Source organism: Protobothrops mucrosquamatus, unplaced genomic scaffold (assembly GCF_001527695.2).
Source record: "Protobothrops mucrosquamatus isolate PMUCROS unplaced genomic scaffold, P.Mucros_1.0 scaffold2915, whole genome shotgun sequence".
NCBI lineage: Eukaryota > Metazoa > Chordata > Lepidosauria > Squamata > Viperidae > Protobothrops > Protobothrops mucrosquamatus.
The window spans coordinates 161112-187449 of NW_015388941.1; the positions used below are offsets into that span (position 1 = coordinate 161112).

General features: G+C 43.1%; 1 protein-coding gene across 2 annotated transcripts in view; it reads left to right on the plus strand.

The window, feature by feature from the left end:
- Positions 1-26338, plus strand: part of EPHB3 (EPH receptor B3) — an 82012-nt gene that overhangs the window by 36142 nt on the left and 19532 nt on the right. The window contains exons 3-8 of one of the 2 annotated variants that reach the window (XM_029286110.1): positions 9961-10116; positions 16220-16555; positions 18996-19120; positions 20939-21098; positions 21192-21297; positions 24843-24895. In XM_029286110.1, coding sequence (XP_029141943.1) covers positions 9961-10116; positions 16220-16555; positions 18996-19120; positions 20939-21098; positions 21192-21297; positions 24843-24895 — 936 coding nt within the window. Of the gene's footprint in view, positions 1-9960; positions 10117-16219; positions 16556-18995; positions 19121-20929; positions 21099-21191; positions 21298-24842; positions 24896-26338 lie in introns of both variants that reach the window. The other variant, XM_029286109.1, reaches the window with a different exon arrangement.

Below are 26338 nucleotides of genomic sequence, written 5' to 3' on the forward strand. Positions count from 1 at the left end.
TGGGTGTTGGCAGAGATATCAAAACCAGTTTCTGTTGAGGTGGTGGAACAACTTGATTCCTTCTTTCAAGATTGCTGCTTTTACATACCATCTTGCTGTCATCCTCAGCTTCCTCTTATCAAACTACAGTTGCCAAATAATAATAAAAAGGGTTCCAGAGCCTTTTAGACCAGGTCTAAAGCAGGCAAATTCAGAGGATAACTGGGAATGGCCAGTTTAGGAACCGAGAGGGGTGGGAATTGAATAACTTTGGAGCTTCTGGGCCTGAACGATAAAAGCCAAAATGCACACCATAAACTGGGCCAAAGCTATTAGGCTAATGAAGGAGCTTGGGGGAGGGTGTGGTTATTAATTTGTGCAATGTCATCATTATCGTGAGTTTATTATAGAACAAGATTAGGACAACTGTGGGTTTAGATGTCTCTTCCCCCAATCTGGTGCCCTCAAATAAATTGGATTGCAACACACAAGTCTCAGACAATGTCTTTAGGAACACATCAGCGCCCATTTTAGAAGTCAGTTTATTCATTAGATATGTATCCTGTTTTGCCTCCAGCAATCCAGGGCAGTTGCGGCCTTGTGAAGTAAGATGGGTCATGAGACAGGAACTGACCCAGAGTTACCCAGTGAGTTTCTATGACTGAAGTCCTGGTTTCCCAGGTGTCAGTCCTACACCTTAACCTCTACCACACTGCTCTTGTGGTGAGAGAGGGTTGACTGACTCACAATTGATTCAGTCAACTATCATGGCTAAGGGCAGACGAGAACCACTATCTTTCTAATCCTAGTCCATCTTCACCACCACACCACAGTGTCTATCAGACCCTGCAAGACAGGGGTCTTCAAACTTGGCCCTTTTATGACTTGTGGACTTCAACTCCCAGAATTCCTCAGCCAGGCACGTGTGCCTGGCTGAGGAATTCTGGGAGTTGAAGCCCACAAGTCATAAAAGGGCCAAGTTTGAAGACTTCTGCTGCAAGAGGAACCAGTGAACTTCCATGGCTTAAGGACCTGAGCTTTATTCTTCTCACTTTGTAGTTCAGTAACTTTAGAATAACAGAATAATAGAGTCAGAATGGACCTTGGAGGTCTTCTAGTCCAACCTCCTTCTCCAAAAGGAGACCCTATACCAGGGATAGGCAACCTTGGCTTTTTTATGACTCATGGACTTCAACTCCCAGAATTCCTGAGCCAGCATGGCTCAGCTTGGAAACCTCTCCCTTTCCCCTCAGCATGGCTGGCTCAGGAATTCTGGGAGTTGAAGTCCACGAGTCATAAAAGAGCCAAGGTTGCCTACCCCTGCCCTATACCATTTCAGACAAATGGCTGTCCAGTCTCTTCTTAAAGACTTCCAGTGTTGGAGCATTCACCGCTTCTGGAGGCAGGTTGTTCCACTGATTAATTGTTCTCACTGTCAGGAAATTTCTCCTTAGTTCTAGGTTGATTCTCTCCGGAGTTAGTTTCCATCCGTTGCTTTGCTTCTTATTCTTCGTTCAGGTGCTTTGGAAAAAAGGTTGAACCCCCGTCTTCTTTGTGGAAGGTCCTTAGATATTGGAACACTGCTATTGTGTATCATGCCATGTATCACATCTTTACCGCTACACCACAGTTTATACTGCATGAAATGCTGAGTCACCCAAATGTCTGACCATCAAAGAAATCTGTCAGATCAGGTCTGCATCTTTGGGGGGGTGATAAACCAGATGTTGCTGGAAAGTTATAGTTTGGACTTTGTGCAGGGACCCATTTCCATTTTGGTTGTTCTGCTCAGAAAGCCATAATATGGAACCTATATCCTTAATATGGTTAATAAGGACTTGTCTCCATGAATGTGTGTAACATTTGAAGAAGAAGAAAAAAACAGAGGAGCCAAGAGCTCATAATTACATCATGTTGGCAGTGAATCTCAGAAGTTAATTAGTGCTGTAATTTTAGACTGCGAGCAATCTAGAAAGCCATCAAGACATGAAGAAGGAAACAACATTCTCTGGCAAAAGAACCTGTCATATGAGCAGAAGTCATAAAGTCAACAAGACTTCTTGCCCAAGTCAGATCCAGCCCTGATCTAGAAGCTTCCATTTCCAAGGTCAGAACCAAATAATGTTTGAAAATACTTAAAATCAAAGAAGGCTACATAGCCAGAAGCAGGTTCATCCAGCAGCTGGTTTTCAACAGAAGCAGAGGAAAGCAAGTGTCAATACTTGTGTTGTGATGCTATTATGCAAAAATAGAATAAAAGAGTTGGAAGGGACCTTGGAGGTCTTCTAGATCAACCCCCTGCTCAGGCAGGAAACCCTGTAGCATTTTAGACAAATGGCTGTCCAGTCTCTTCTTAAAAACCTCCAATGTTGGAGCACCCACAACTTCTGGAGGGAAGTTAATTGTTCTAACTGGTTAATTGTTTTAACTGTCTTTCTCCTTAGTTCTAGGTTGCTTCTCTGCTTGATTAGTTTCCATCCGTTGTTTCTTGTCCTGCTTTCAGATGCTTTGAAGAATAGGTTGACCTCTTCTTTTTGGTAGCCCTTCAAATATTGGAAAACTGCTATCATGTCACTCTTGATCCTTCTTTTCACTAGACTAGATATATACATAATTCCTGCAGCCATTCTTTATATGTTTTAGCCTCCAGTCCCCTAATCATCGTTGTTGCTCTTCTCTGTACTCTTTCTAGATTCTCAATAACTTTTTTACATCGCAGTGACCAAAACTGGATGCAGTATTCCAAGTGTGGCCTTACCAAGGCATTATAAAATGGTATTAACACTTCGTGTGATCTTAGTAGTCTTCAGGTTACAGTAGCAATTGGGACCAGAATTACGATCTCTAAGGGATGCGATCATAAAGTGTGGCATTACATGACTGCACTGCTTAGCAACAGCTATCCCGGCACTCCCAGTTGCGACCATTAAGCCAGGACCACATGGATCATTAAATTAGGATTTCCTGCCATTTCATTGACCTGCTCTGTAGGAAACCAGCAAGGAGGGTTGCGAATTAGAATCGTGTGATTGGGAGACACTAACAATGGCGAGAACTCCAAGGAAGAGTTATAACTACTACTCATTCAATGCTATTGTAATTTTCACTGGTCACTGGATGTCTGCTGATTAAACAAGGACTGCCTGTAGATACTGGACAGCATGTTGAGATGCTGGAAAGAGTGCAGAAGAGCAATAAAGATGATCAAGAAACAATGGGTGGAAACTAATCAAGGAGAGAGAAGCAACCTAGAACTAAGGAGAAATTTCCTAGCAGTGAGAACATTTAACCTGTGGAACCGCTTGCCTTCAGAAACTGTGGGTGCTACATCACTGGAGGCTTTTAAGAAGAGACTGGACAGCTGCTTGTCTGGAATGATATAAGGTTTCCTGCTTGAGCAGGGGGTTGGACTAGAAGACCTCCAAGGTCCCTTCCAACTCTGTTATTCTGTTATTATTGTTATTCCCATTACAACACGACTGATCTGAATGACATATGATGTCATTACGGTTTTTAACTGCTGCCTATGCCTGTACCCTTTTAGGACACCAGTCTATGAAGATAGAAATTCCCACTTTTAATGACAGTAACTTCCTTTGACATATCTAGTGGTGCTCTGATCAAGCTGATTGTAGTGGATTTGCAATAATCTTGTAACGAGCCTATAGATCTGTACTAAAACAATACAATTATGGTGATTGTGCGTTCTTTTGATTAGCTGACGCCAGAGATACTCAAAAATGTTTGATTGTGAAATGCCTCTCCCCTACTACATCCCATTTAGAGTTTGAAGTCCTTTAGCTGTGAGACCGCTGTTTTGAGCCAAAGAGGCTATTTTGAGTGCGCTGGAAATGTTTTGATCTTGAAATGAAACAATTCTGGTTTTGCACGGGAAACTGGTTTAGAATTTGGGATGTTTCAGGTACAAAAGACGTTGCACTTTTCAAGGTGACGCCATGATCCTACATTATAAATCTCTCACAAATCATAGAGCATAGAATAAAGGAGTTGGAAGGGACCTTGGAGGTCTTCTAATCCTACCCAAGCAGGAGACCCTATACCAGGGGTAGGCAACCTTGGCTCTTTTATGACTCGTGGACTTCAACTCCCAGAATTCCTGAGCCAGCCATGATGAGGGGTAAGAGAGAGGTTTCCAAGGTGAGCCAGGCTGGCTCAGGAATTCTGGGAGTTGAAGTCCACGAGTCATAAAAGAGCCAAAGTTGCCTACCCCTGCCCTATACCATTTCAGACAGATGATTGTCCAGTCTCTTTTTGAAAGGCTCTAGTGATGGAGCATCCATAACTTCAGAAGGCAAGTTGTTCCATTGGTTGATTGCTCTCACGGTTAGGAAATTTCTCCTTAATTTTAGGTTGCTTCTCTCCTTGGTTAGTTCCCATCTGTTGTTTCTGGTCGTCAAGGAAAATCAAGGAATTCGATGGGAGGGAGAATTCAGAAATGCTTTTGTGTTGGCTGAGGGGGCAAGGAGAACCTTCTTTCATCATGAAGGATTTCCTGTCTTGTATCCTGGCCTATCTCCGTGGTCTGCTTTGACCATTGGTCAACTGATAGCTTGGCCTCACCCCCTGAGCATGATTGGTGGAGAGGTGGCTTTAAGCCCCTCCTACTAATTACTACCCAGACATTCCCCACCTGGGTTGGAGAATTGTGTTTTTCTCCCAAGATGCATTTTTAGAAAATCTACATCAGTGGTTCTCAACCTGTGGGTCGGGACCCCATTTGGGGTCGATCGACCATTTCATGGGGGTCGCCAAGCAAGGCTGTCTGCCATTTTTTTGTCCGCCATTTTTTTGTCCGCCATTTTTTCCCCTTTTCCAGCAGGTGCCTTACCTCCCTTGGGCTGGGCCAGCTGGTGGTCGGCCTGCTCCGTCTCTGCCGCTTGCCAGCCTCGGCCAGCGCAGCGGGCGGAACCGCGCATGTGCGGCGCTCCCGGGCAGGGAAAGTTCTCGACTTACGACCGGTTGTGTAGTCCTCGACTTACGACCGGTTCAGTCCTTGACTTATGACCGGTTTAGTCCTCGACTTACAACCGGTTGGGGTCGCGGCATTAAAAAGGTTGAGAACCACTGATCTACATGGTTCTGCAGTTAAATCATCTTGAGTTTTGAACTTAACTTTTAGGAACTTTATTGGGTTGGAAGATATACGGGAGCAAAAAACAACAGGAAAAGTTTTTCAACTTTCAGAGAAGCTAAAAATATGCTAGAAAGGGAGAGAGTCCCATTCAAAATCAATATTTATACAGCATTTCTTAATCAGAATTCTTTCTTTTATGGCTCTCCCATTCCTATCTTCGTATCAAGTGCATAATTGTTTAGGAAAGGAGAGAGGGCAGGATATGCAGTAATTCTTACTGAAAAATCAACTTTGCTTGCAGATTTACTCCAAAAATCTCCAGCGTTTTAGTTTTAATGGTGTTCTTCTCAACCATCATCTGTACATAATTTTTGTGGGTGTGTAGACTGGCAGAATTCAGAAACTTGTATCTGTGATTAGCCAACTGAGGTATGAAGGTGTCTCTTTGACTCCTTGAAAAGAATGCACATCTAGATGTTTTCCAATAACTAATTTCATATTTTACCCAAAGTGAGAATTTATAGATAATAGATTTATTCAATAATGCACTCAACTAGAACATTAAACAGACTTCCTATGATGACATTTATGTCCTGGCTTATTACAAAGCTAATGCTAATCATAGTTTGCTGGCTTGCATAAAACTGGAAATTATAGCGAATAGGCCAAAACTCTGGTGACAGCGCCTACAAACCCTGATTGATCTCAGAAGCTTATTCCAGCAAATCCCAGGTTACAGAACTTGAAGCTGAGAAGTTGAAAATAGCCTAGCAGAAGATGCCTGATTATCACCCATGTCTGTCTGTCTGTCTTTCTGATTGATAGATGAGTTCTTGGTTGTTACTCACATGGAGGAAGGAGCAAAACAGCCTGAGTTTCAGCCAACAGGCTCTTTTGCATTTTTGGTTACTAAATTGAGAGAAGAGCAACCCAACATAATCTGAATGCTATTTATCTTGAGTGATTGGTTATTGCAAGCCTCTATAGTTTTGGAGAAATAGAGATTATATTAACAGCTCCACCTCCCAGTTCAGGCTCATTGTGTTGCTGTGGGCATAGTTTCACTCTGCATTCAAGGTTTTGGTGGATGAACTATCCATTCTGACATGATCAAAGCTGACAACGTGGAATTATTCTAGCAGATGTATGACAGTATCTTTAAGCCCTTTCTTCTTCCCTCCCTCCCTCCCTCTTCCTTCCTTTTTTCCTTTCTTCCCTTCCTTCCTTCTTTTCCTCCCCCCTTTCTTTCTTTCTCTCTATCTCTCCCTCCCTTCCTTCTTTTCTTTCTTTCTTTCTTTCTCTCTTTCTTTCTTTCTCTCTTTCTCTCTCTCCCTCCCTTCTTTCTTTCTTTCTTCCTTCCTTCCTTCCCTCCCTCCCTCCCTCTTCCTTCCTTTTTTCCTTTCTTCCCTTTCTTCCTTCTTTTCCTCCCCCTTTCTTTCTTTCTTTCTTTCTTTCTTTCTTTCTTTCTTTCTGTCTCTCTATCGGTCCCTTCATTCTTTTCTTTCTTTCTTTCTTTCTTTCTTTCTTTCTTTCTTTCTTTCTTTCTTCCTTCTTTCTTTCTTTCTTTCTTTCTTTCTTTCTTTCTTTCTTTCTTTCTTTCTTTCTTTCTTTCTTTCTTTCTTTCTTTCTTTCTTTCTTTCTTCCTTCCTTCCTTCCCTCCCTCCCTCCCTCCCTCCCTCCCTTAACCCTTGAACACATCCTCTGTTTATTTTGAAGCAGAAACAATGAATACAAGGACTGCTAAAACAGAGTTGTTCCTCCCCACCGCCAGGAGACTGAAGAGGGCAAAGCAAGGCATCCCCATCAGGAACTCCATGCAAGTGGCTTCTGAATTCTGTTGGGAATTCCGGAGTGGTTCAAAAAAAAAAAAAAATTCACAGAAATTCAAGCAGACAGGATGCGTGCATGCAGGAATCCTCTCCACAAAGTCAAAAGCTTCTTGCACGATGTTCAGGCGCTTTGGAAGTCTTCAGACTATGGAATTGCTGCCGAATCCTCTGTGAGGTTCTTGCCAAGGGGAAGCTGGCCAAGAGATAAATCTTGGGATAGAGCAGCCAGTAGTGGAATACAGGGAGGTGTTCCTTTTAAAGATCAGGGGTGGGGGACCATGTCCATTTCATGACTCGTGGACTTCGACTCCCAGAATTTCTCGAGCCAGTGTGGCTGGCTCAGGAATTCTGGGAGTCGAAGTCCACGAGTCATAACATGGACATGGTCCCCCACCCCTGCTTTTAGATCACTGTAGCAAAGATCACCCTGGTGGCTGAGATCACCCTGTGGTGCTATCGGTCATCCGATCAGCAGAGAGACTTCCAGACGGGTCTAGTTTGGTCTTGTACCAAAACTCTGGAGTAAGCCCTTTTCTTGTCTGTATTTACCGTTTTGGAAAGCCTCCGTCTGAGTCAGGAAGAGGGGCACCTGCTGCTTGATCCCTCACGAGGGTAGCCCAGTTGACCGTCAAAAAAACAGTACCTCTTTTGCTCTCACTTGTTGTACACCACCACAAAGGAGTAGAATACAATTAGGAAGCGCAACTCAGAAAGTATTGGAGATGTCTCAGTTGCCTGGCAAGGCAGCTAATAGTTCTGCTGGGAGTAGGGAATCTCGTGTTTCAGGACTGGGCTGTTGGACACTCAGGAGGAAGTCAACAGAGACAAAATGTTGTTGCATCTGGGAATGAACCGTGGGAATGGGGTAGGCAAAGAAGCAAGAGGGATTGAGCAAGGATCTCTGCGTTATAGCGTTAAGAAAGACTGACATAAAAGAACCTTAAAAACAAAAAACAAAATCCAAGCAGAGGGCGGCAAAATGAAAAATGGTGTTTTAATTATTCCTTGCCAGCAAACAAAATAGGTCAGTTGTAGCTGATCTGTTTTCCTTCAGCGGTTACTGGGAGAAAACAACCCAGTTAGGCTGGTTGGCCGGCCAGGAAAGGAAAGAACAAGATATGTGGTCCGAGTATATGCAGGGAAGCCATTATGCGAGTCTGTATATATATATATATATATATATATCACTCCTTTTTATTATGTTGTTGTTTTTACAAATAACTCAAGGCGGCAAACACATCCAACTCATTTTCCTCTTCCTCTTTTCCCCACAAAACAATCCTGTGAGGTGGGTTGGGCTGAGAGAAAGTGATTGACCCAAAGTCACCCAGCTGGCTTTCATGGTTAAGGCAGAACTAGAATTCACAGTCTCCTGGTGATTGGCCCAAAGTCACCCAGTTGGCTTTCATGGTTAAGGTGGGACTAGAACTCACAATCTCCTGGTGATTGGCCCAAAGTCACCCAGTTGGCTTTCATGGTTAAGGTGGGACTAGAACTCACAGTCTCCTGGTGATTGGCCCAAAGTCACCCAGTTGGCTTTCATGGTTAAGGTGGGACTAGAACTCACAGTCTCCTGGTGATTGGCCCAAAGTCACCCATTTGGCTTTCATGGTTAAGGTGGAACTAGAACTCACAGTCTCCTGGTGATTGGTCAGGAGCCAGGTGCCTTAACCACTAGACCAAATTGATTCTCTGAGCCTAGCCCACTGTAACATCACTACGCAAGCATGTAAAGCAGTGTTTCTCAACCTTGACAATTTTAAGGCATGTGGACTTCAACTCCCAGAATTCCACAGCCAGCATTGCTGGCTGTGGAATTCTGGGAGTTGAAGTCCACATGCCTTAAAATTGTCAAGGTTGAGAAACACTGATGTAAAGAAAGGGATTGACCCAAAGTCACCCAGCTGGCTTTCATGGTTAAGGCAGAACTAGAACTCACAGTCTCCTGGTGATTGGCCCAACGTCACCCAGTTGGCTTTCATGGTTGAGGTGGGACTAGAACTCACAATCTCCTGGTGATTGGCCAGGAGTCGGGTGCCTTAACCACTAGTAACTAGACCAAGTTGATTCTCTGAGCCTAGCCCACTGTAACATCACTACGCAAGCATGTAAACAAGGGGTTTCCACAGTGACACTGCTTGAGGGGAGACTTGCTATAACATGTCCCCTTTGCTATGAATACCCTGTAATCAGAACTATATTTTCTTATATGCTATCTGGAGCCTCTGGCTCCAGGCTTACAAACTGTTCCAATAAATTAATGAGTGAACGTGGCTAATGAGATTTAAGATGCTCACATTGGAGAAAAAAATTGTGTCCCTTGAGGCAGTGGTGGGGCACGAGGTCATCCTTTCTAAAATGTCCTCCACACAAGAGAAGGAGGAGGAGAACCCATGTTATATTCAGTTGAAAGGACCGCACCAGATCTTTTTATTCCTTAAGCCTAGGAATGTTGATCTGGAATGATGAGAGTTTTAGTCCCCGCTCAGCAGGAGCAATGTTTGTCGACCCTAGCTAGGTGGACTTCAACTCCCAGAATCCCTTAGTCAGCAGGCTGGCTGGGGAACTCTGGGAGTTGAAGTCTACACATCTTCAAGCTGCCAAGTTTGGAAAAAAACACTGAGCTGGAGGGTGTAGGTTTAAGGAAGAGCGTTCTGGCATATCTGATCGCATTCTGGGCCATCTTCTTATTGGCAAAGAGTTTATACTTTTATTATTTATTTATTTATGAGCTGTCCATCTCCCTCAGAAATAAATAGAAATAAACCGTCCCTCTCCCTCAAAGATAAATTAGAATGATGAATTTGAATGATGTGATCTCTTCTGTTAGCTTCTTTCTGTTCATTACCTAAACCAACTTTCCCAATCCCAGTGCTGTTTTGGCTGTGTGGACTTCAACTCCCACATTTCCTAGCTAACCTGGCTATTTCGTCTTTCTTAGTTGTTGGCTGTGAAATTCAAGATGGAGGATTGGTTCATCATGCCCAAGGCTGCTCTTCATCTCTTGCACACCATTCCCTAAGCTCAATTTTGTGTATCTGTGTGTTTCTCTTCCAGCTTGTGGTCCTGGGACGTTCAAATCAAAACAGGGAGAAGGTCTTTGTTCTCCATGTCCTCCCAACAGCCGGACAAATTCTGGAGCTGCCACTCTTTGCACGTGCCGGAATAATTATTTCAGAGCGGATACCGATCTCCCCGACAGTGCCTGCACCAGTAAGCCTCGTTCCAAGCTTTTCTTTTGGTTTTAATAAATGTTTATTCATGCAGTCTCAGGTATCCAGGATAAATTAGCATATCTCTGAAATCAAAAACAACCCACAAGAGGGAATTAAATTAAGAACTCTGCTAAATGCAAGCAAGATGGAATGTTTCTCAGCTGACCACATCTGTCCAGGCAGATAGCCAGCCTGGGAGAGGATTGATTATTTTCCAGAAAGGCTATTTCACACGCTAGCTGTGTTTGCTTGGCAAGCTAAAATTGAGATAAAAACCATGAGGTTCCCTTTGCACAACATGCTAAAGCTTGGATAAAGTACACTTAGTTGGTTTGGGTCATGGCTTGGCACCCTGTGCTAATCCATCTTATTTGTCTATAATTCACTAACCAGGTTAAATGTGTTTGTGAATGCAACCTGTATTAGCCACTAAGTCAGGGGTAGGCAACTTTGGCTCTTTTATGACTCGTGGACTTCAACTCTCAGAATTCCTGAGCCAGCATGGCTCAGCTTGGAAACTCTCCCTTTCCCCTCAGCATGGCTGGCTCAGGAATTCTGGGAGTTGAAGTCCACGAGTCATAAAAGAGCCAAGGTTGCCTATCCCTGTGCTAGGTGTACATTCACCAAGAAGCCATAGGTTTTAGCACACATTGAATCATTCCAGTGACTGTCAGCCCTTCAATATAGATTTGCTCCAGAAACCAATACCATATAGGGAGTCCTTGACTTACAACCAAAACTGAACCCAAATTTCCCGTTGCTAAGCAAGATAGTTGTTAAGTGAATTTTGCCCCACTTTACGACCTTTCTTGCCACAGTTGTTAAGTAAATCACTGCAGTTATTAAGTTAGTGACACAGTTTTAAGTGAATCTGGCTTCCCCATTGACTTTGCTTGTCAGAAGGTTGCAAAAGGGGATCACATGACCCATGTTGCTGCGACTGTCATAAATATGAGTCAATTGCCACGCGTCTGAATTATGATCATGTGACTATGGGGATGCTGTAACAATCAAAAGTATGAAAAACTGTCATAAGGAACTTTTTCCATGCTGTTATAACTTTGAACAGTCACTAAACGAACTTGTTGTAAGTCGATTGTCATACAAATTGGAGACTAGATTCTATTAATTCTTGAAAATCCTGGTGATTGGTTGAGAATATGCTATCGATTCTAGATCAGGAGTGATTGAAAGGTGGATCAGGCTGTATCATTAGCTCTTCAGATGAGTTACATAGATCCTTTGAGATTGCCGATTGTCTAAGCCAAACAAAAAGGATTTCCACCATTGCCCTAAATTACACAACCGAAATACTTCAAATGTCTCTCATCTCTTCAGCTACTCAAAACCAGTTCTTCTAAGATCATGTGTTGCCTCATCCCTTAGGGTTCCTGTAAAAATAACGAGATAAATCCAAATCTATGCCAAAGAGTTAAAGGGGTTTCAGTACACTGGCTGAAATATAACAAAACATTATAATAACTAATAAATACAAATAGAATTTGGGCTTCACTGAATTACCAGCGCTTCTCTCTTGCAACCCAGAAGTGCAAGATTTTAAATACCTCTAATACAGATATTCTTCGATTTGCCACAGTTCGTTTTAATGATCGTTTGGAAGTTACACAGCACTGAAAAAAGCGAGTTGTGATCAGGTTTCACACCTACAAACATTGCCGCATCCCAATGGCTGCGTGATCAAAATTCAGATCCTTGGCAACTGGCATGTACTGTATTTATGACGGTTGCCGTATCTCGGGGGTCATGTGATCATCCGTGACCTTCCGACAAGCAAAGTCAATGGAGAAGCGAGACTCACTTAACAGCCGTGTTACTAACTTAACAACTGAAGTGAGAAACTTAACAACTGTAGCAGGAAAGGTCTTAAAATGGGGCAAACCTCACTTTAAAACTGCCTTGTTTAACGACAGAAATTTTGGGGCTCAGTTATGGTCTTTAAGTCGAGGACTACATGTATAGACAGCCTAAGGGTTAAATATACAGGAATTCCTCATTTTAATAACTATTTGTTCGGCGACCATTTGAAATGACAGTGGCGCTAATTGAATGGTATTTATGAACAGTTCTGAAATGGTATAGGGCAGGGGTAGGCAACCTTGGCTCTTTTATGACTTGTGGACTTCAACTCCCAGAATTCCTGAGTCAGCACGGCTCAGCTTGGAAACCTCTTCCTTTCCCCTCAGCATGGCTGGCTCAGGAATTCTGGGAGTTGAAGTCCATGAGTCATAAAAGAGCCAAGGTTGCCTACCCCTGATATAGGGTTTCCTGCCTGAGCAGGGGGTTGGACTAGATGACCTCCAAGGTCCCTTCCAACTTATTATTATTATTATTATTATTATTATTATTATTATTATTATTATTATTATTATTATTATTGCCATTATGGTCACGTGATCATAATTTGGACGCCTGGCAGCCCACCCATTTATAGGACTGCAGCATGTGCTGCAATTCCCCTCACCCACCTATCTTCCCTCCCACTATTGATGAGGCATGCCTAGCCCAGACAGTTGTCGCTGCTTCACAACGCCTTGCAACACCATCCCAAAACTTTCACAACACCTCTGCAATGCTTCGTGATACCTCGCAACACCTCTAATAATAATAATAATAATAATAATAATAATAATAATAATAGTAGTAGTAGTAGTAGTAGTAGTAATAATAATAATAATAATAATAATAATAATAATAATAATAATAATAATAATAATAATAATAATAATAATAATATGAGTCGGTTTTGCCAAGCATCTAAATTTTGATCATGTTACCGTGGGAATGCTGCAGTGGTCGTAAGTGCGAAAAACGGTCATAAGTCACTTTTTTCAGTCCTGAGGTAACTTCAGTCACTAAATGAATGGTTGTAAGTCAAGGTTATCCTGTCTGTTTGAGATGGGAAAATTGGGAAGTAGTTAAACATAGTTCGACTGGGTGGCTTTGTCTGGCCTGAGAAATTAAACAGTCGAGTCTATTTAAAACCTGAATGTGAGATTGCCGAGAATATCAATCTAGACTGGAAAACAATTTTTTTTAAAAAATAAATCCTAAAAGGAGGGAATAACCAGTACAGAAACATGTCTCAAAAGAGACTTCAACCTTCATTTCTGAAAGCGAGGCAGATGTTCACGTAAATGTTCATCGGCTGCCAAGATTTTCAGAATGTTTGCAAAGCAGCTTCAGGAACCTGTTTGGAGAGGAGAAAGGTACATAAATCACGTCACAAATGCTAGCCAAAGGTGCCTTTTTATGGCCAGTTCTTCCATGATTCAAATAAAAGTACACGATAACTTTGGAAAGACTTTTAGAGTTCAGTTTGAAAGACAGAGGGGCTGTATCTCCCTTTTTACAGAGGTCATATGGATTATTAAGATCAATATAATCCAACATAGTTAAGGTTTTTTTTTATCGTCTCCTGCGCCGTTTCCCTGGAAAACATTAGCACAACGTTCTCCACAAGCAGAAATGAAGACCTGGCTTCCAAGTGGATCTTTTTTTTTTTTAAATTACTGAAGCAATCAACTTTTAGTCCTTATTCCTTCCAGATCAGGTGGCCCATTGTTTGTTTCTAGCCAGCAATATAAGCTACAATTTTTATTTATTCAATATTATGGGAAGCAAGTTACTTAGAAGAAGAAACCCTACCCTAATGTTGCTTTAATCCAAATAGCAGGTAATGAAGTGCTCTTCATCTCCATCAATCTCCTCAGTCTGTGAATAGCGTGAAGATTGTGAAAGGCTATTTTTGCACACCCCAGAACAAAAGCAAGATGCTTCGAATTTTTTAAAAAGCTCCCTATCAAGTTTCACCCTCCACCCTCCACACCCTGTGCCAGTTCACAGGGGTGAAATCTGGTGGCGAGTTAGCAAAACTTCTAGAAATGTTGGTATTCGGTTTAAAAAGTGCAACAACTCCATCTCCCCGCAAAAATTAAAAGAGAAGGCTAACAATTTTATTTCTGCCATTGTGGTTTTGGTGGCCAAAATGATAATTTTAACAATAAAGATTTGCCCTCCACAGCTGAAAAACCTGCCCATCTATGGGCACAGATTTCGCCTTTCCAGGTAAACAGTGTTACACAAAGAACAAAAAAGAAGGAAGAAATGGCAAGTCAAACAAGACAGGAGATCAGAAAGGAGAAGGAAATAAAGTTAAATCTAAATTAATACCAGCCCCATTCATTTGTGTGCAGCGGCAGCCAAAAAAGCTAATACAATCCTTGGTTGTATAAACAGAGGCATAGAAACAAAATCACGTGACGTATTAGTACAGCATTATAAATCCTTAGTAAGACCACACCTGGAATACTGCATCCAGTTTTGGTTACCAGATTACTAAAAAGGTGTTGATACTTTGGAAAAATTGCAAAGAAGAGCAACTAAGATGATTAAAGGCCTGGAGTCAAAAACATACGAAGAACGGTTGCAGGAACTGGGTGTGGTTAGTCTAAAGAAAAGAAGGACTAGTGGTGACATGATAGCAGTATCCCAGTATTTGAGGAGTTGCTATAAAAAAGACTGTGGTCAACTTATTTTCCAAAGCATCAGCAGGCAAGATAAGAAACAATGGATGGAAACTCATCAAGGAGAGAAGCAACCTGGAATTAAGGAGAAATTCCCTAACAGTGAGAACAATTAACCAGTGGAACAGCTTGCCTTCAGAAGTGGTGGGTGCTTCATCATTGGAGGTTTTCAAAAAGAGATTGGACAACGATTTGTTGGAATAGTATAGGGCGGGGGTCCCCAACCCCCGGTCCGTGGACCAGTACCGGGCCGCGGCATGCCAGCAACCGGTCCACACAAACAAGCAAAGCCCCATCTGCGGGATGCAGGCAGCATAAAAAACCACGCCCCCTCCGGTCCATGGAAAAACCTCTCTCCACGGAACCGGTCCCTGGTGCCCAAAAGGTTGGGGACCTCTGGTATAGGGTCTCCTTCTTGAGCAGGGGGTTGGACTAGAAGACCTCCAAGGTGCCTTCCAGCTCTATTCTGACTGACTGATTAAATTGTTTCTGTCGTATCTTTATGTGTCCATTGTTGCAAATCATTGTTGCATCCCTCACATTGATAGTCCAGATTTATTCCTGGCACACTCATGCTGTTCTAAGGCAGGGCTTTTCAACCTTTTCACCCACTGTACCACTTTTAGGATATGGCAACATCCGAGTACCACTAGGCGCCTAGCAAGGGGTCAAAAACTTGATGACCCCCCCAAAAAAAGGAAAAAACTTGATAAAGTACAGGTAGTCCTCGACATACAACAGTTCGCTTAGTGACTGTTCGAAGTTACAATGGCACTGAAAAAAGTACCCCACAAGCCACAGCCAAGCAAGACACCTGCCTGCCCACCCGGTGGCGCTCTTCCTCCTGTCCGAGGTTTTTATTGTGAGCATTTCTGTTGAAGATTGGCACCGGGGGTGGGGTGGGGGTGTTTGATTTTTATTCCCCCCGTCTGCTGGGTGGTTGCAGCAGGTTTTGGTCACTTCACTTCACATGACCCTGGGACACTGTGACCGTCATAAACATGAATCAGTTGCTAAGCATCTGAATGTAAATCACAAGACCCTGGAGATGCTGCAACATTCCAGCTGATCGGTGCTTCTTCTGGGCTCACCAGAAGCACCAGGATCAGTGCTGCTTTCCAGCTGATTGGTGCTTCTTCAGGGCTCACCAGAAGCACCAGGATCAGCGCCGAGCTCCAGCTGGAGCCTGGTGCTGATCCTGGTGCTTCCACTGAGCCCTGACAGTCCCGAAGAAGCGCTGATCCTGGCGCTTCCGCTGAGCCCTGACAGCCCTGCAGCTCCAGCCGTCTCTCGCTCAGGCTTGTGCGGTGCTGCCACCAGTTCAGCTCATTCCCCTCCCCCGCTACCACTTTTCTAGGATGGTCGCGTACCACCTGCCAGGTGCCAATGTACCACAGGTGGTACCCGTACCACTGGTTGAAAAGCTCTGTTCTAAGGAAACATCTGCCTTGCAAAGCCAACCATTTTGCTGCTGAGTTCCAGCAACTCAGACGTACACGTGATATTTGGGGGGAAAGGAAATTTGAGGCGTCTTGAGGACCTTTGATTTCCTTGCAGGCGTGCCCACAGCCCCCCGCAGCGTCATTTCCAACGTGAACGAGACGTCCTTAGTGCTGGAGTGGAGCGAACCCCGAGACTCGGGTGGGAGGGATGACTTGCTGTACAACATCATCTGCAAGAAGTGTAGCGTGGAGCGCCGGCTGTGCATGCGTTGCGACGACAACGTGGAGTTCGTCCCCCGCCAACTCGGCTTGACCGAGAGGCACATCTACATCAGCAACCTGATGGCCCACACCCAGTATACCTTCGAAATCCAAGCCGTGAACGGCGTCTCCAGCAAAAGTCTCCAAAATCCCCAGTTTGCCTCGGTCAACATCACGACCAATCAGGCAGGTGAGTACTTCTGCGAAGAATACTATCATTTATTTATTTATTTATTTTATTTATTTATTATTTGGATTTATATCCCGCCCTTCTCCTCGTAGGACTCAGGGCGGCTGACAATCAATTAAAATACATAAATAACAATACAAATTTAAAATTAATTAAAAGAGATATTTAAATATTGTTCAATTTAAAATATAATTAAAACCCCTCTAAAAATTACCCTAGGCCAGTCCTGCAAGCTGGAATAACCAAGTCTTGAGGGCGCGGCGAAAGGAAGGGAGATCAGGGATGACCCTGATCTCTGGGGGCAGTTCATTCCAGAGGGTGGGAGCTCCCACAGAGAAGGCCCTCCCCCTTGGGGTCGCCAGCCGGCACTGTCTGGCCGACGGCACCCTGAGGAGACCCACTCTGTGGGAGCATACAGGTCGATGGGAGGTAATCTGCGGCAGGAGGCGGTCTCAAAGGTATCCGGGTCCGATGCCATGGAGCGCTTTAAAGATGATAGTCAGCACCTTGAAGCGCACCCGGAAGGCCACAGGCAGCCAATGCATTCTTTTTCTCCTTGGAATCTTCCCCATTGCACCGGTGCAGATCCTGCTGGATTAAGTTAGGAATCTCGTTCCTGCCAAAAAATAAATAAAAAAGTCCTGGGAGATAGCATTAAAAATCTGAGCTAACGTAAGGATTTTTGTTGCAAACAAATCAAATGCGTTGTTAATTTTGTTTGAAGTATTTACAAGTGAGGTAATGCGAGTGATATTGCAAACAATCGTTCTTTTCTCCATTTGTCTAAACATTTAGCATAGCAGCCCAGCTCCAAGGTTGATCTTTTTTTTTTTTAAATGAATTTGGATACCTCGACCTGTATGAAATGAAATGAGCAAGTAAATAACAGCTGGAACGAAAAGAGAAAGATATCCTACAGGTCAAAGCTGTTACATATGTGTAGTTCTTGTTTTATCAAGTTACAACAGCTCTGATTTTCTGAAGCTCCCCAAATTTGAAAAGGCAATTCTCTAGCAACTGATAGAAAAATACAAGTAGTGTCCTTGAGGTAGACTGCCAGCAGCATTTGAGAAGAATATTGAGATCTATGCGGGAGGAGAAAAATCAGAAAACTTTTAGAAGAATAAGAAGATTTTTACTTCTCTGGGGTCCTTGGTGCTTTCTGAGCTTGGTTGATTTCTTGCAGACCTTTCATTACCCAACTAAGTAATATCATCAGTGCTAGAAGGATGTGGGGTTTGCTCTTTGTTTATATACTAGTGGCTTGCCCTTTTGGTATTGGTGGGAGTGTTCTTTTTTTTTTTAAACAAATTTTATTGGTTTTTTAGATCTTAATACAAAGTGCCCGAGACACACCGTGGTGCTGGGGTAATCAAAAATGCACAAACAAAACATATATAATTAACTCAATCAGTACAACAAGTATTCCCTCTCTATTTCCCTCAAATAGCTTATATATTTAAAATAGTCTATTTCTAACTTAAATTGCTATTAATCCTAAACCTGTTTTAAAGCTTTATGCAATTACAATACCATAATCAAACTTAACTGTAAATACACACATTATCAGTTCAGGTATCCCGTCCAAGTAGATCCTAATTCTTTAATTTCATCATAGACCTTGTTTATTCCTTCTTCCACTAATATCTCCCAATTAAAATAAAATATTAATCTATCCTATACATAACTAATCCTATACATAACTAAACCTAAATCAAGTGTTCTTGATTAGGCTGTTTATGATTAGCTTGTTTGTTTGAGTTGACAGTCCCTTGATTCGCTGATAAAGCAAGCTACTAGTATATATAAACAGAGATCAAACCCCACTCCCTTCGAGCAGTGATTGTGTTATCTAGTTGGGTAATGAAATGTCTGCAAGAAGATAACCAAACTCAGAGACAACCAAGGTCCCCACAGTTCAAACCTGAGCTATAAAGACTCTCTTCTATTGGTTCCTAGCACTGATGACGTTATCTAGTTGGATAATGAAACGTCTGCATGAAAACCGCCATGCTCAGAGAGCACCAAGGACCACACAGTTGAACCCTGAACCACAGATACTCTCTTCTCTCCATAGTCTTACCTTCTGTAGGCCAGGACAGGTCTTCCTGGAGAGGGACTCTCCTAGCAAATGTGATGGCATCACGCTGCTGTTTTGGGCACAGTGAAATGAATGCTGTTCGGAAGTGGCGTGGCCGTTAAGTTGTATTAAAGCAGCCGGGTGGCTACTTCAAAGCCCATTGAGCTTCGCAGTTGTTATTATTATTCAGCTCATAAAAAACACTGGAAGATGGCAAAGAAGAAATTATTCTAGAGGACCAATCCAGCATTCCTGCATGGAATCTCCTGTTGCCAGGAGAATCGTGGTGTTGTTAAGAGCAGGGACTTGTTTTAACTGAGACGGAGAGAAATGCTAACGAGTCCCACCCGTCTTTTGCAGCTCCCTCGGAAGTTCCCACAATGCACCTGCACGGCAGCTCCGGAAGTAGCATGACCCTCTCTTGGGAGCCCCCAAAGCGGCCCAACGGGATCATCTTGGACTACGAGATCAAGTACTTTGAGAAGGTAAATTTCTTTTTTTTTTTTTTTTTCAATATAAAATTTTATTATTTTTCATCATAAAAAAAGAAATCACAAGTACTGCACAATGCTATATGAAAAAACCCCCACCCACCCCCCGGACTTCCCAAACCTAATCCCAGGATAATATTCAGATATAAGTAAACAAATATTAGTATCTCTAACTCCACAAAGTATATTATTCTACATGAGTAGGTAAAATATATGAAAGAAAGAAAATTTTTCTAAAAACCTAAATTATATTCCACCACTCTATGCTTCTTTTGAATATAAACGATCCATCTTCTCCATATTAATAAAAATTGTTCATTTGAGTAATTCTTCAAATAAGCCGAAATCTTTGCCATTTCAGCAAGGTACGAAACTTTCAATCTCCAGTCTTCATAAATTTCTTTTCCTGGTAGGAGCAGAGTCCCAGCAAGGGTTTCTCCCAGACAAATTCATCTCCTCCCAATCGAGACTTAGTGGGCTTCTCTTCTCAGTCAGAGGGGGAACAGTGGCGCTGATTTATTGCAGCTGATGCCCATGACCTGGGAACCAGAAGGACCCCAATTCACATCGTTCCCTCAGTCCCTCAAATCAGGGGTCTCCAAACTTGGCAACTGTTAAGGCTTTTGGACTTCAACTCCCAGAAATCCTCAGCTAGCATGACTGGCTGAAGAATTCTGAGAATTGAAGTCCACAAGTCTTAAAGTTGCCAAGTTTGAAGACCCTTGCCTTAGATTATGATAAACCATCTTCCTTTTTTCTATCATCACGGGCTACTTTCTTTCAAGGCTGATGATGATGATGAAGATGGTGGTGGTGGTGGTGACTGGGGTGATGATGAAGTTGATGAGGATGATTAAGGTAGGAAGATTTCCTACCTGAAGGCGAAGTGTCTATTAGCAAAACACAGTTTTGCTTCACTTTTCTGGGCTTGCACATGAAAGCACATGAAAACAAAAATTACGCAAAACAGGCTGGGTTTGTGTGACACAGGAAGTCCCCAAAACCATATCAACAAAGTTAAACCCCAGTCCTAATCCTGACTTTAATAAAAACGAATGTGCTGGTCAAATACATCCATCGGTCTACCCAAATCCATCCACCCAGTCTTTAAAAGACCTGGATACATCCACCCAGTTGTTAACAGGCCTGGATAACTTGCCTGTTCTCATTATTAAAACCATAGCTTTAAAAGGAGGCAATAGCTCAGTAATCAAATACATGACGTGGATCCAAGAAGTCCCAGATCAAAAGTCTAAATGTCCAGGTTAAAGAAAGCTGCGCGTCAGACCTGCCACCACTGAAACCTCTAAATAGAAGCGGCCCTTCGCTCCACTTGTTGAGAAAGGTACAGTTTTATTAGAAGTCAAATGTATTGCAGTAATGCATAGCCAGAACAGAGAATCATGCACCAAAATCCTTAAATTCAACTTTTCCCGCCTTAACTGCCTCTCATCGCTGATTCTCCAATGACCAATCATGTTCAAGCAAGATGTTTTTCGGAACAGTCAGTTCAAGTCTAGGTTGGTATGTAGCTGCCTTCTTCTCCCAGCCAGGTGACCTTGATGCAGGGTCTTGGAGGGATACAGCAGTTACTTTCGCTTTCCCCCAGGTGTTCCCCCTCCCATCCACCCTCCCCAGAGTCCATGGCTGACTGTCACTGCATGATAGCGAAGCACAAGCAAGCATAAGGTGGCAGCTGACACTGGCCTAGACAGATCAACCATAGAGTTCAGTCCATTGCCCAACAAACAATAGGGAAGGGCTGGATTCGGTTCTGAGATGCCTCTTTCCTCTTTTTCACAGCAAGGCCAGACTGATGGCATTGCCAACACCGTCACCAGCCAGAAGAACATGGTGCGCCTGGAAGGACTGAAGCCTAACTCTGCGTTCGTAGTGCAAGTCAGGGCTCGGACAGTGGCAGGATACGGCCAATACAGCTTTCCCATGGAGTTTCGGACGCTGGTTGATGATGGTATGCAATTTGTCATTTGTCCCTCCTCTTCCACCCGGTTCTCCTTCTCTCCTTCGCTCACTCTTGTCCTTGGTCTCATCCCACCCGTAACAGGCTCCAGTAGCAAGAGCTTCCAGGAACTTCCGCTAATTGTTGGCTCGGCAACGGCAGGACTCGTCTTTGTGATCGCGGTGGTGGTGATCGCCATCGTCTGCTTCAGGTACCATCCCTTGAAGGGCTTGGGGCTACCTGGGCATCAGAGTTCAAGGAACGGGAGCAGGGGGTTGGACTAGATGACCTCCAAGGTCCCTTCCAACGTAGTAGTAGTAGTAGTAGTAGTAGTAGTAGTAGTAGTAGTAGTAGTGGACGTGGCAGTGCCTGGAGACAGCAGAATAGACGAGAAAGAACTGGAGAAGATAACAAAATACAAAGACCTGCAAATAGAAATAGAAAGACTGTGGCAAAGGCAAGCAAGGGTAGTACCAATAGTAATAGGCGCCTTGGGTGCAATCCCAAAACAACTGGAGCACCACTTGAACACCATCATTGGCATTGACAAATTCACCATTAGTCAATTGCAAAAGGCGGCCTTACTAGGAACTGCTTCCATCCTGCGACGAGATCTGTAATACCATCAAACATCCAGATCTGCCTATCCCAGGTCCTGGGTAAGGACTCGATAGGTAGACAAAATGCCAAATCCAGTCTGAACATCTGGCTGACTGTGCGATGATTAATAATAATAATAATAATAATAATAATAATAATAATAATAATAATAATAATAATAATAATAATAATAGTTAGAGACCATCTGCTCTAAGAACTCGACCCAAATCTTCAGTCTCGTGGGCTTAGCTGGGACTTCTCTACTTTTGAGTGTGGTCAAAGCTCCTCAGAAAGTTTGAATCCCTTCAGAAGTGCAGTGTAACCTCATGGCTTCTAAAAGCGAAGTGGAGTAACCACGTTGCTTCCCCTCACTCTGCTTTACAGCCCCTTTCAATCTGGTTCGGGGAAGGGCAGTGGGAGACACTATACTGGTAGTCCTCGACTTAGGACCGTGACTGAGCCCAAAATTTCTGTTGCTGTGTGAGACATTTTGTTAAGCAAGATTTTGCCCCACTTTACGACCTTTGTTGCCACAGTTGCTAAGTGAATCACGGCGGTTTTTAGGTTAGCGCCATGGTTAAGTGAACCTGGCTTCCCCATTGACTTTGTGACCTTCAGAAGGTCACAAAAGGGGATCACATGACCTTGGGGCACAGCAACGGTCATAAGTGTGAACCAGTTGCCAAGCCACTGAATTTTGATCATTTGATACTGCAACGGTCGTAAGTATGGAAAACGGTCATAAATCATCTCTTTCAGTGCTGTTGTAACTTCGAACGGTCACTAAACAAACTGTGGTAAGTCGAGGACTCTCTGTAGAGCTATCTGCAGGGTGTGTCGGGGCAGTGAAGGTCTTCCAGGCTGGGTGACTTTGGGCCATTTTGAAGCCTGGGCCGTGTCCAACCTTGGAAGCTTTGATGGACGCTGAAGAGAAGACCTTGAGATGCCTTCTGTGGCCACAATGGCCCGATTTCGGTTTGAGGCAACATGGCTACTTTGTGAGGTAAAGGACGCTGTCTCTTCCACAGACAGAACGGATTGCATTTCCTCCATGGTGCAAACCACTTCATCAAAGTGACTCTCACAGTTGCTCCATACAGGCGTAGTAAGCAGGGTTGGGTGACTGTAGCTGTTGTGTCTTTGGAGACACTGTAGCTCCCCAAAGCCAGGCTGTGGAAATGTAGCTGTTGGTACATGAACTGCAATTTGAAAATCAGGGTTTATATAAAGTGGGTTTGATGTTTTTTCCCCCTCCTTTACATATATAAAGCTTGAATCATCCTTAAGTTTGTAAAGTATTACATTGAAAGTGAATTTTAACGTACGTCGGTTAAGAGGAAGTTTAAAAAAAAGAGTAGAGTTTAAAAAAAAAAGATGTGTTAGAACTTACTGATTTTAGCAATGTTTTTAAAGAAAAAGTTATGTTTTAACATTTAGAAAAAGTTGTTTTTTTCTCCCCCTTAACGGTTAAAAAATTTGAAAGAAGATACTGGATTTTATTAATGTGAATTATGACTGTCTATAAATATTAATGAGCAAACATAAATATATATTATTTCCCACAGCAAGGAAAAGCAGAGATGGTTAAATCAATTCTTTTATCCAAAGAAGAAAATATATTTCATTTTGTTTCTATTTGGAAATTGCTTCCAGACTGTGTGCTTGTGATGGGGGGAAAGAATGCAATTTTGACTTTGTTTTTGTTGATTAGACAGACTTGTTGTTATAGAAATGGCTAGTGTGTATACTATGGTATAAAAGTAAAAAGTTGTGGTTGTAAAGCTATTAACTTCTATTGTGCCAAAGAGAGTTAGAATTCAACACCTTTTTTTCCCCTTCCCAACCCAAATTTTCTCTTTTGCCCTTTTCCCTTCCCATAATTTTCCATTACTTTTTGGACTAGATCAGGGCTTTTCAATCTTTTCACTCATTGTACCACTTTTAGGATATGGCAACATCCGAGTACCACCAGTCACCTAGCAAGGGGTCAAAAACTTGACCAAAAAAAAGAAAAAAAGTGATAAAGTACAGGTAGTCCTCGACTTACAACAGTTCGCTTAGTGACTGTTTGAAGTTACAATAGCACTGAAAAAAGTGCCCCCCAAGGCACAGCTGAGCAAGACACCTGCCTGCCCGCCCGGCGGCGCTCTCATTCCCCTCCCCCGCTACCACTTTTCTAGGATGGTTGCATACCACCTGCCAGGTGCCAATGTACCACAGGTGGTACCCATACCACTGGTTGAAAAGCCCTGGACTAGATGACCTCCAAGAGCGCTTCCAACTTTATTATTATTATTGTTGTTGTTGTTGTTGTTGTTGATCATCATCACACAGTCAGCCAGATGTTCAGACTGGATTTGGCATTTTTATCTACCTATCGAGTCCTTACCAAGGACCTGGGATAGGCAGATGTGGATGTTTGATGGTATTACAGATATCGTCGCAGGATGGAAGCAGTTCCTAGTAAGACCGCCTTTTGCAATTGACTAATGGCAAATTTGTCAATGCCAATGATGGTGTCCAAGTGGTGCTCCAGTTGTTTTGGGATTGCACCCAAGGCTCCTATTACTATTGGTACTACCCTTGCTTGCCTTTGCCACAGTCTTTCTGTTTCTATTTGTAGGTCTTTGTATTTTGTTATCTTCTCCAGTTCTTTATGGTCTATTCTGCTGTCTCCAGGCACTGCCACGTCCCCTATCCAGACTTTTTTTGTCTTTCTTATCGACAATTGTTAAGTCCGGGGTGTTATGTTGCAGGTGCTTGTCTGTTTGAATTCTGAAGTCCCAGAGCATTTTAATTTTATCATTTTCTCTGACTTTCTATATTTTATGATCCCACCAGTTCTTGCTTACAGGCAAATGATATTTCTTGCAGATCTTCCAATGCACCATTGTTGCTACTTTGTCATGCTGTTGCTTGTAGTCAGTCTGTGCGATATTACTATTACTATTATTATTATTATTATTATTATTATTATTATTATTATTATTATTATTATTATTATTATTATTATTATTATTATTATTATTATATTTTGATCAAATTTTTTGAAATTTGAAAATCAGGGCTTAAATTCTGGAGAAATTGTAATGAAAGCCATTACAGTTCAATATAGCTCTGATTTTGTGGGTGATTCTTCCTCTCTTTCTTGGTCAGGAAGCAGCAAAACAACACCGAGTCGGAGTACACTGAGAAACTGCAGCAATACAGTGAGTATCATTTGGTTGGGACACACCCCGTGTGTGTCAGTTCAACAAGGTAGACCGGACTCAAGACAATCACATATAAGTCAGGAGTGGTTTTTTTTTTTTTTATTGTAAGAGCTATAGGGAAGAATTTTGCAATTTTAATGTGTTTCCTCCTTCCTCTCTTTGCCTACATGTGAATAAGGATGGAGCTTATCCGAAACAATTTATCCTGTTATTTTCGTGGGCTAGGGTGAAGCCCCTCTTATCAGAAATGTTGGCTTGTTGGTAATTCTTCCTCCTATCCCTCCAGGCCAGGGGTAGGCAACCTTGGCTCTTTTATGACTCGTGGACTTCAACTCCCAGAATTCCTGAGCCAGCCATGCTGAGGGGAAAGGGAGAGGTTTCCAAGCTGAGCCAGGCTGGCTCAGGAATTCTGGGAGTTGAAGTCCACGAGTCATAAAGCAGCCTAGGCCTAGGCCAGAGGTAGGCAACCTTGGCTCTTTTATGACTCGTGGACTTCAACTCCCAGAATTCCTGAGCCAGCCATGCTGAGGGGAAAGGGAGAGGTTTCCAAGCTGAGCCATGCTGGCTCAGGAATTCTGGGAGTTGAAGTCCACGAGTCATAAAAGAGCCAAGGTTGCCTACCCCTGCTCCAGGCCATTCCCTCCTGCTCTCTACCGCAGGGATCTTCAGACTTGGGCCTTTTATGACTTGTGGACTTCAACTCCCAGAATTCCTCAGCCAGGCATGTGTGCCTGGCTGAGGAATTCTGGGAGTTGAAGTCCACAAGTCATAAAATGGACCAAGTTTGAAGACCCCTGCTCTACAGCGTGGTGCATGTGAAAATTCCCCTTGTAACCTCTCTAGATATTTTCTTACCCTTTCATTACTGCAGTGTAAGGATCAGGCTTCTTAACCCTTTGCACGAAGATCAGTGTGATTCATGCCCTACCACAACTGCACAATTCACATCATCTTTTATACTCTCAGGGAGACTGCCGTTGTTAAGTCCGGAGAATAATGGCGCTTGAGACGAAACATCTCCAACAAGTCTTTATTGTTTGCTTCCATTCTACGAACAACCAGAGCAGAGGCACGCAGGCCTCTATTTATACCCTCTGATCCCCGGGCAAGTTCAACCAATCATGAGGCGGGCTTTTCCCGCCTTGCGCATGCGCAGAAGGCTGGCGCCGCTCAGTCTGGTCCCGGGCAGCTTCTGCAAATGCCTGGGACTCTTGCAACGTCCCGAGCCTGCCTCTTGCAGGCTTAGGACACAACACCCGTGGTGGTAGGTCTCTTCCAAACTGGGCTTCCCTATAGTTAATGAAGATATAAAAAAAAAGAACGCTATGCGAGGACAAGGCAATCTTGTAAACTCCGATCCTTGGCTAGATCGTTTCTCAACCTTGACAATTTTAAGGCATGTGGACTTCAACTCCCAGAATTCCACAGCCAGATCAGACA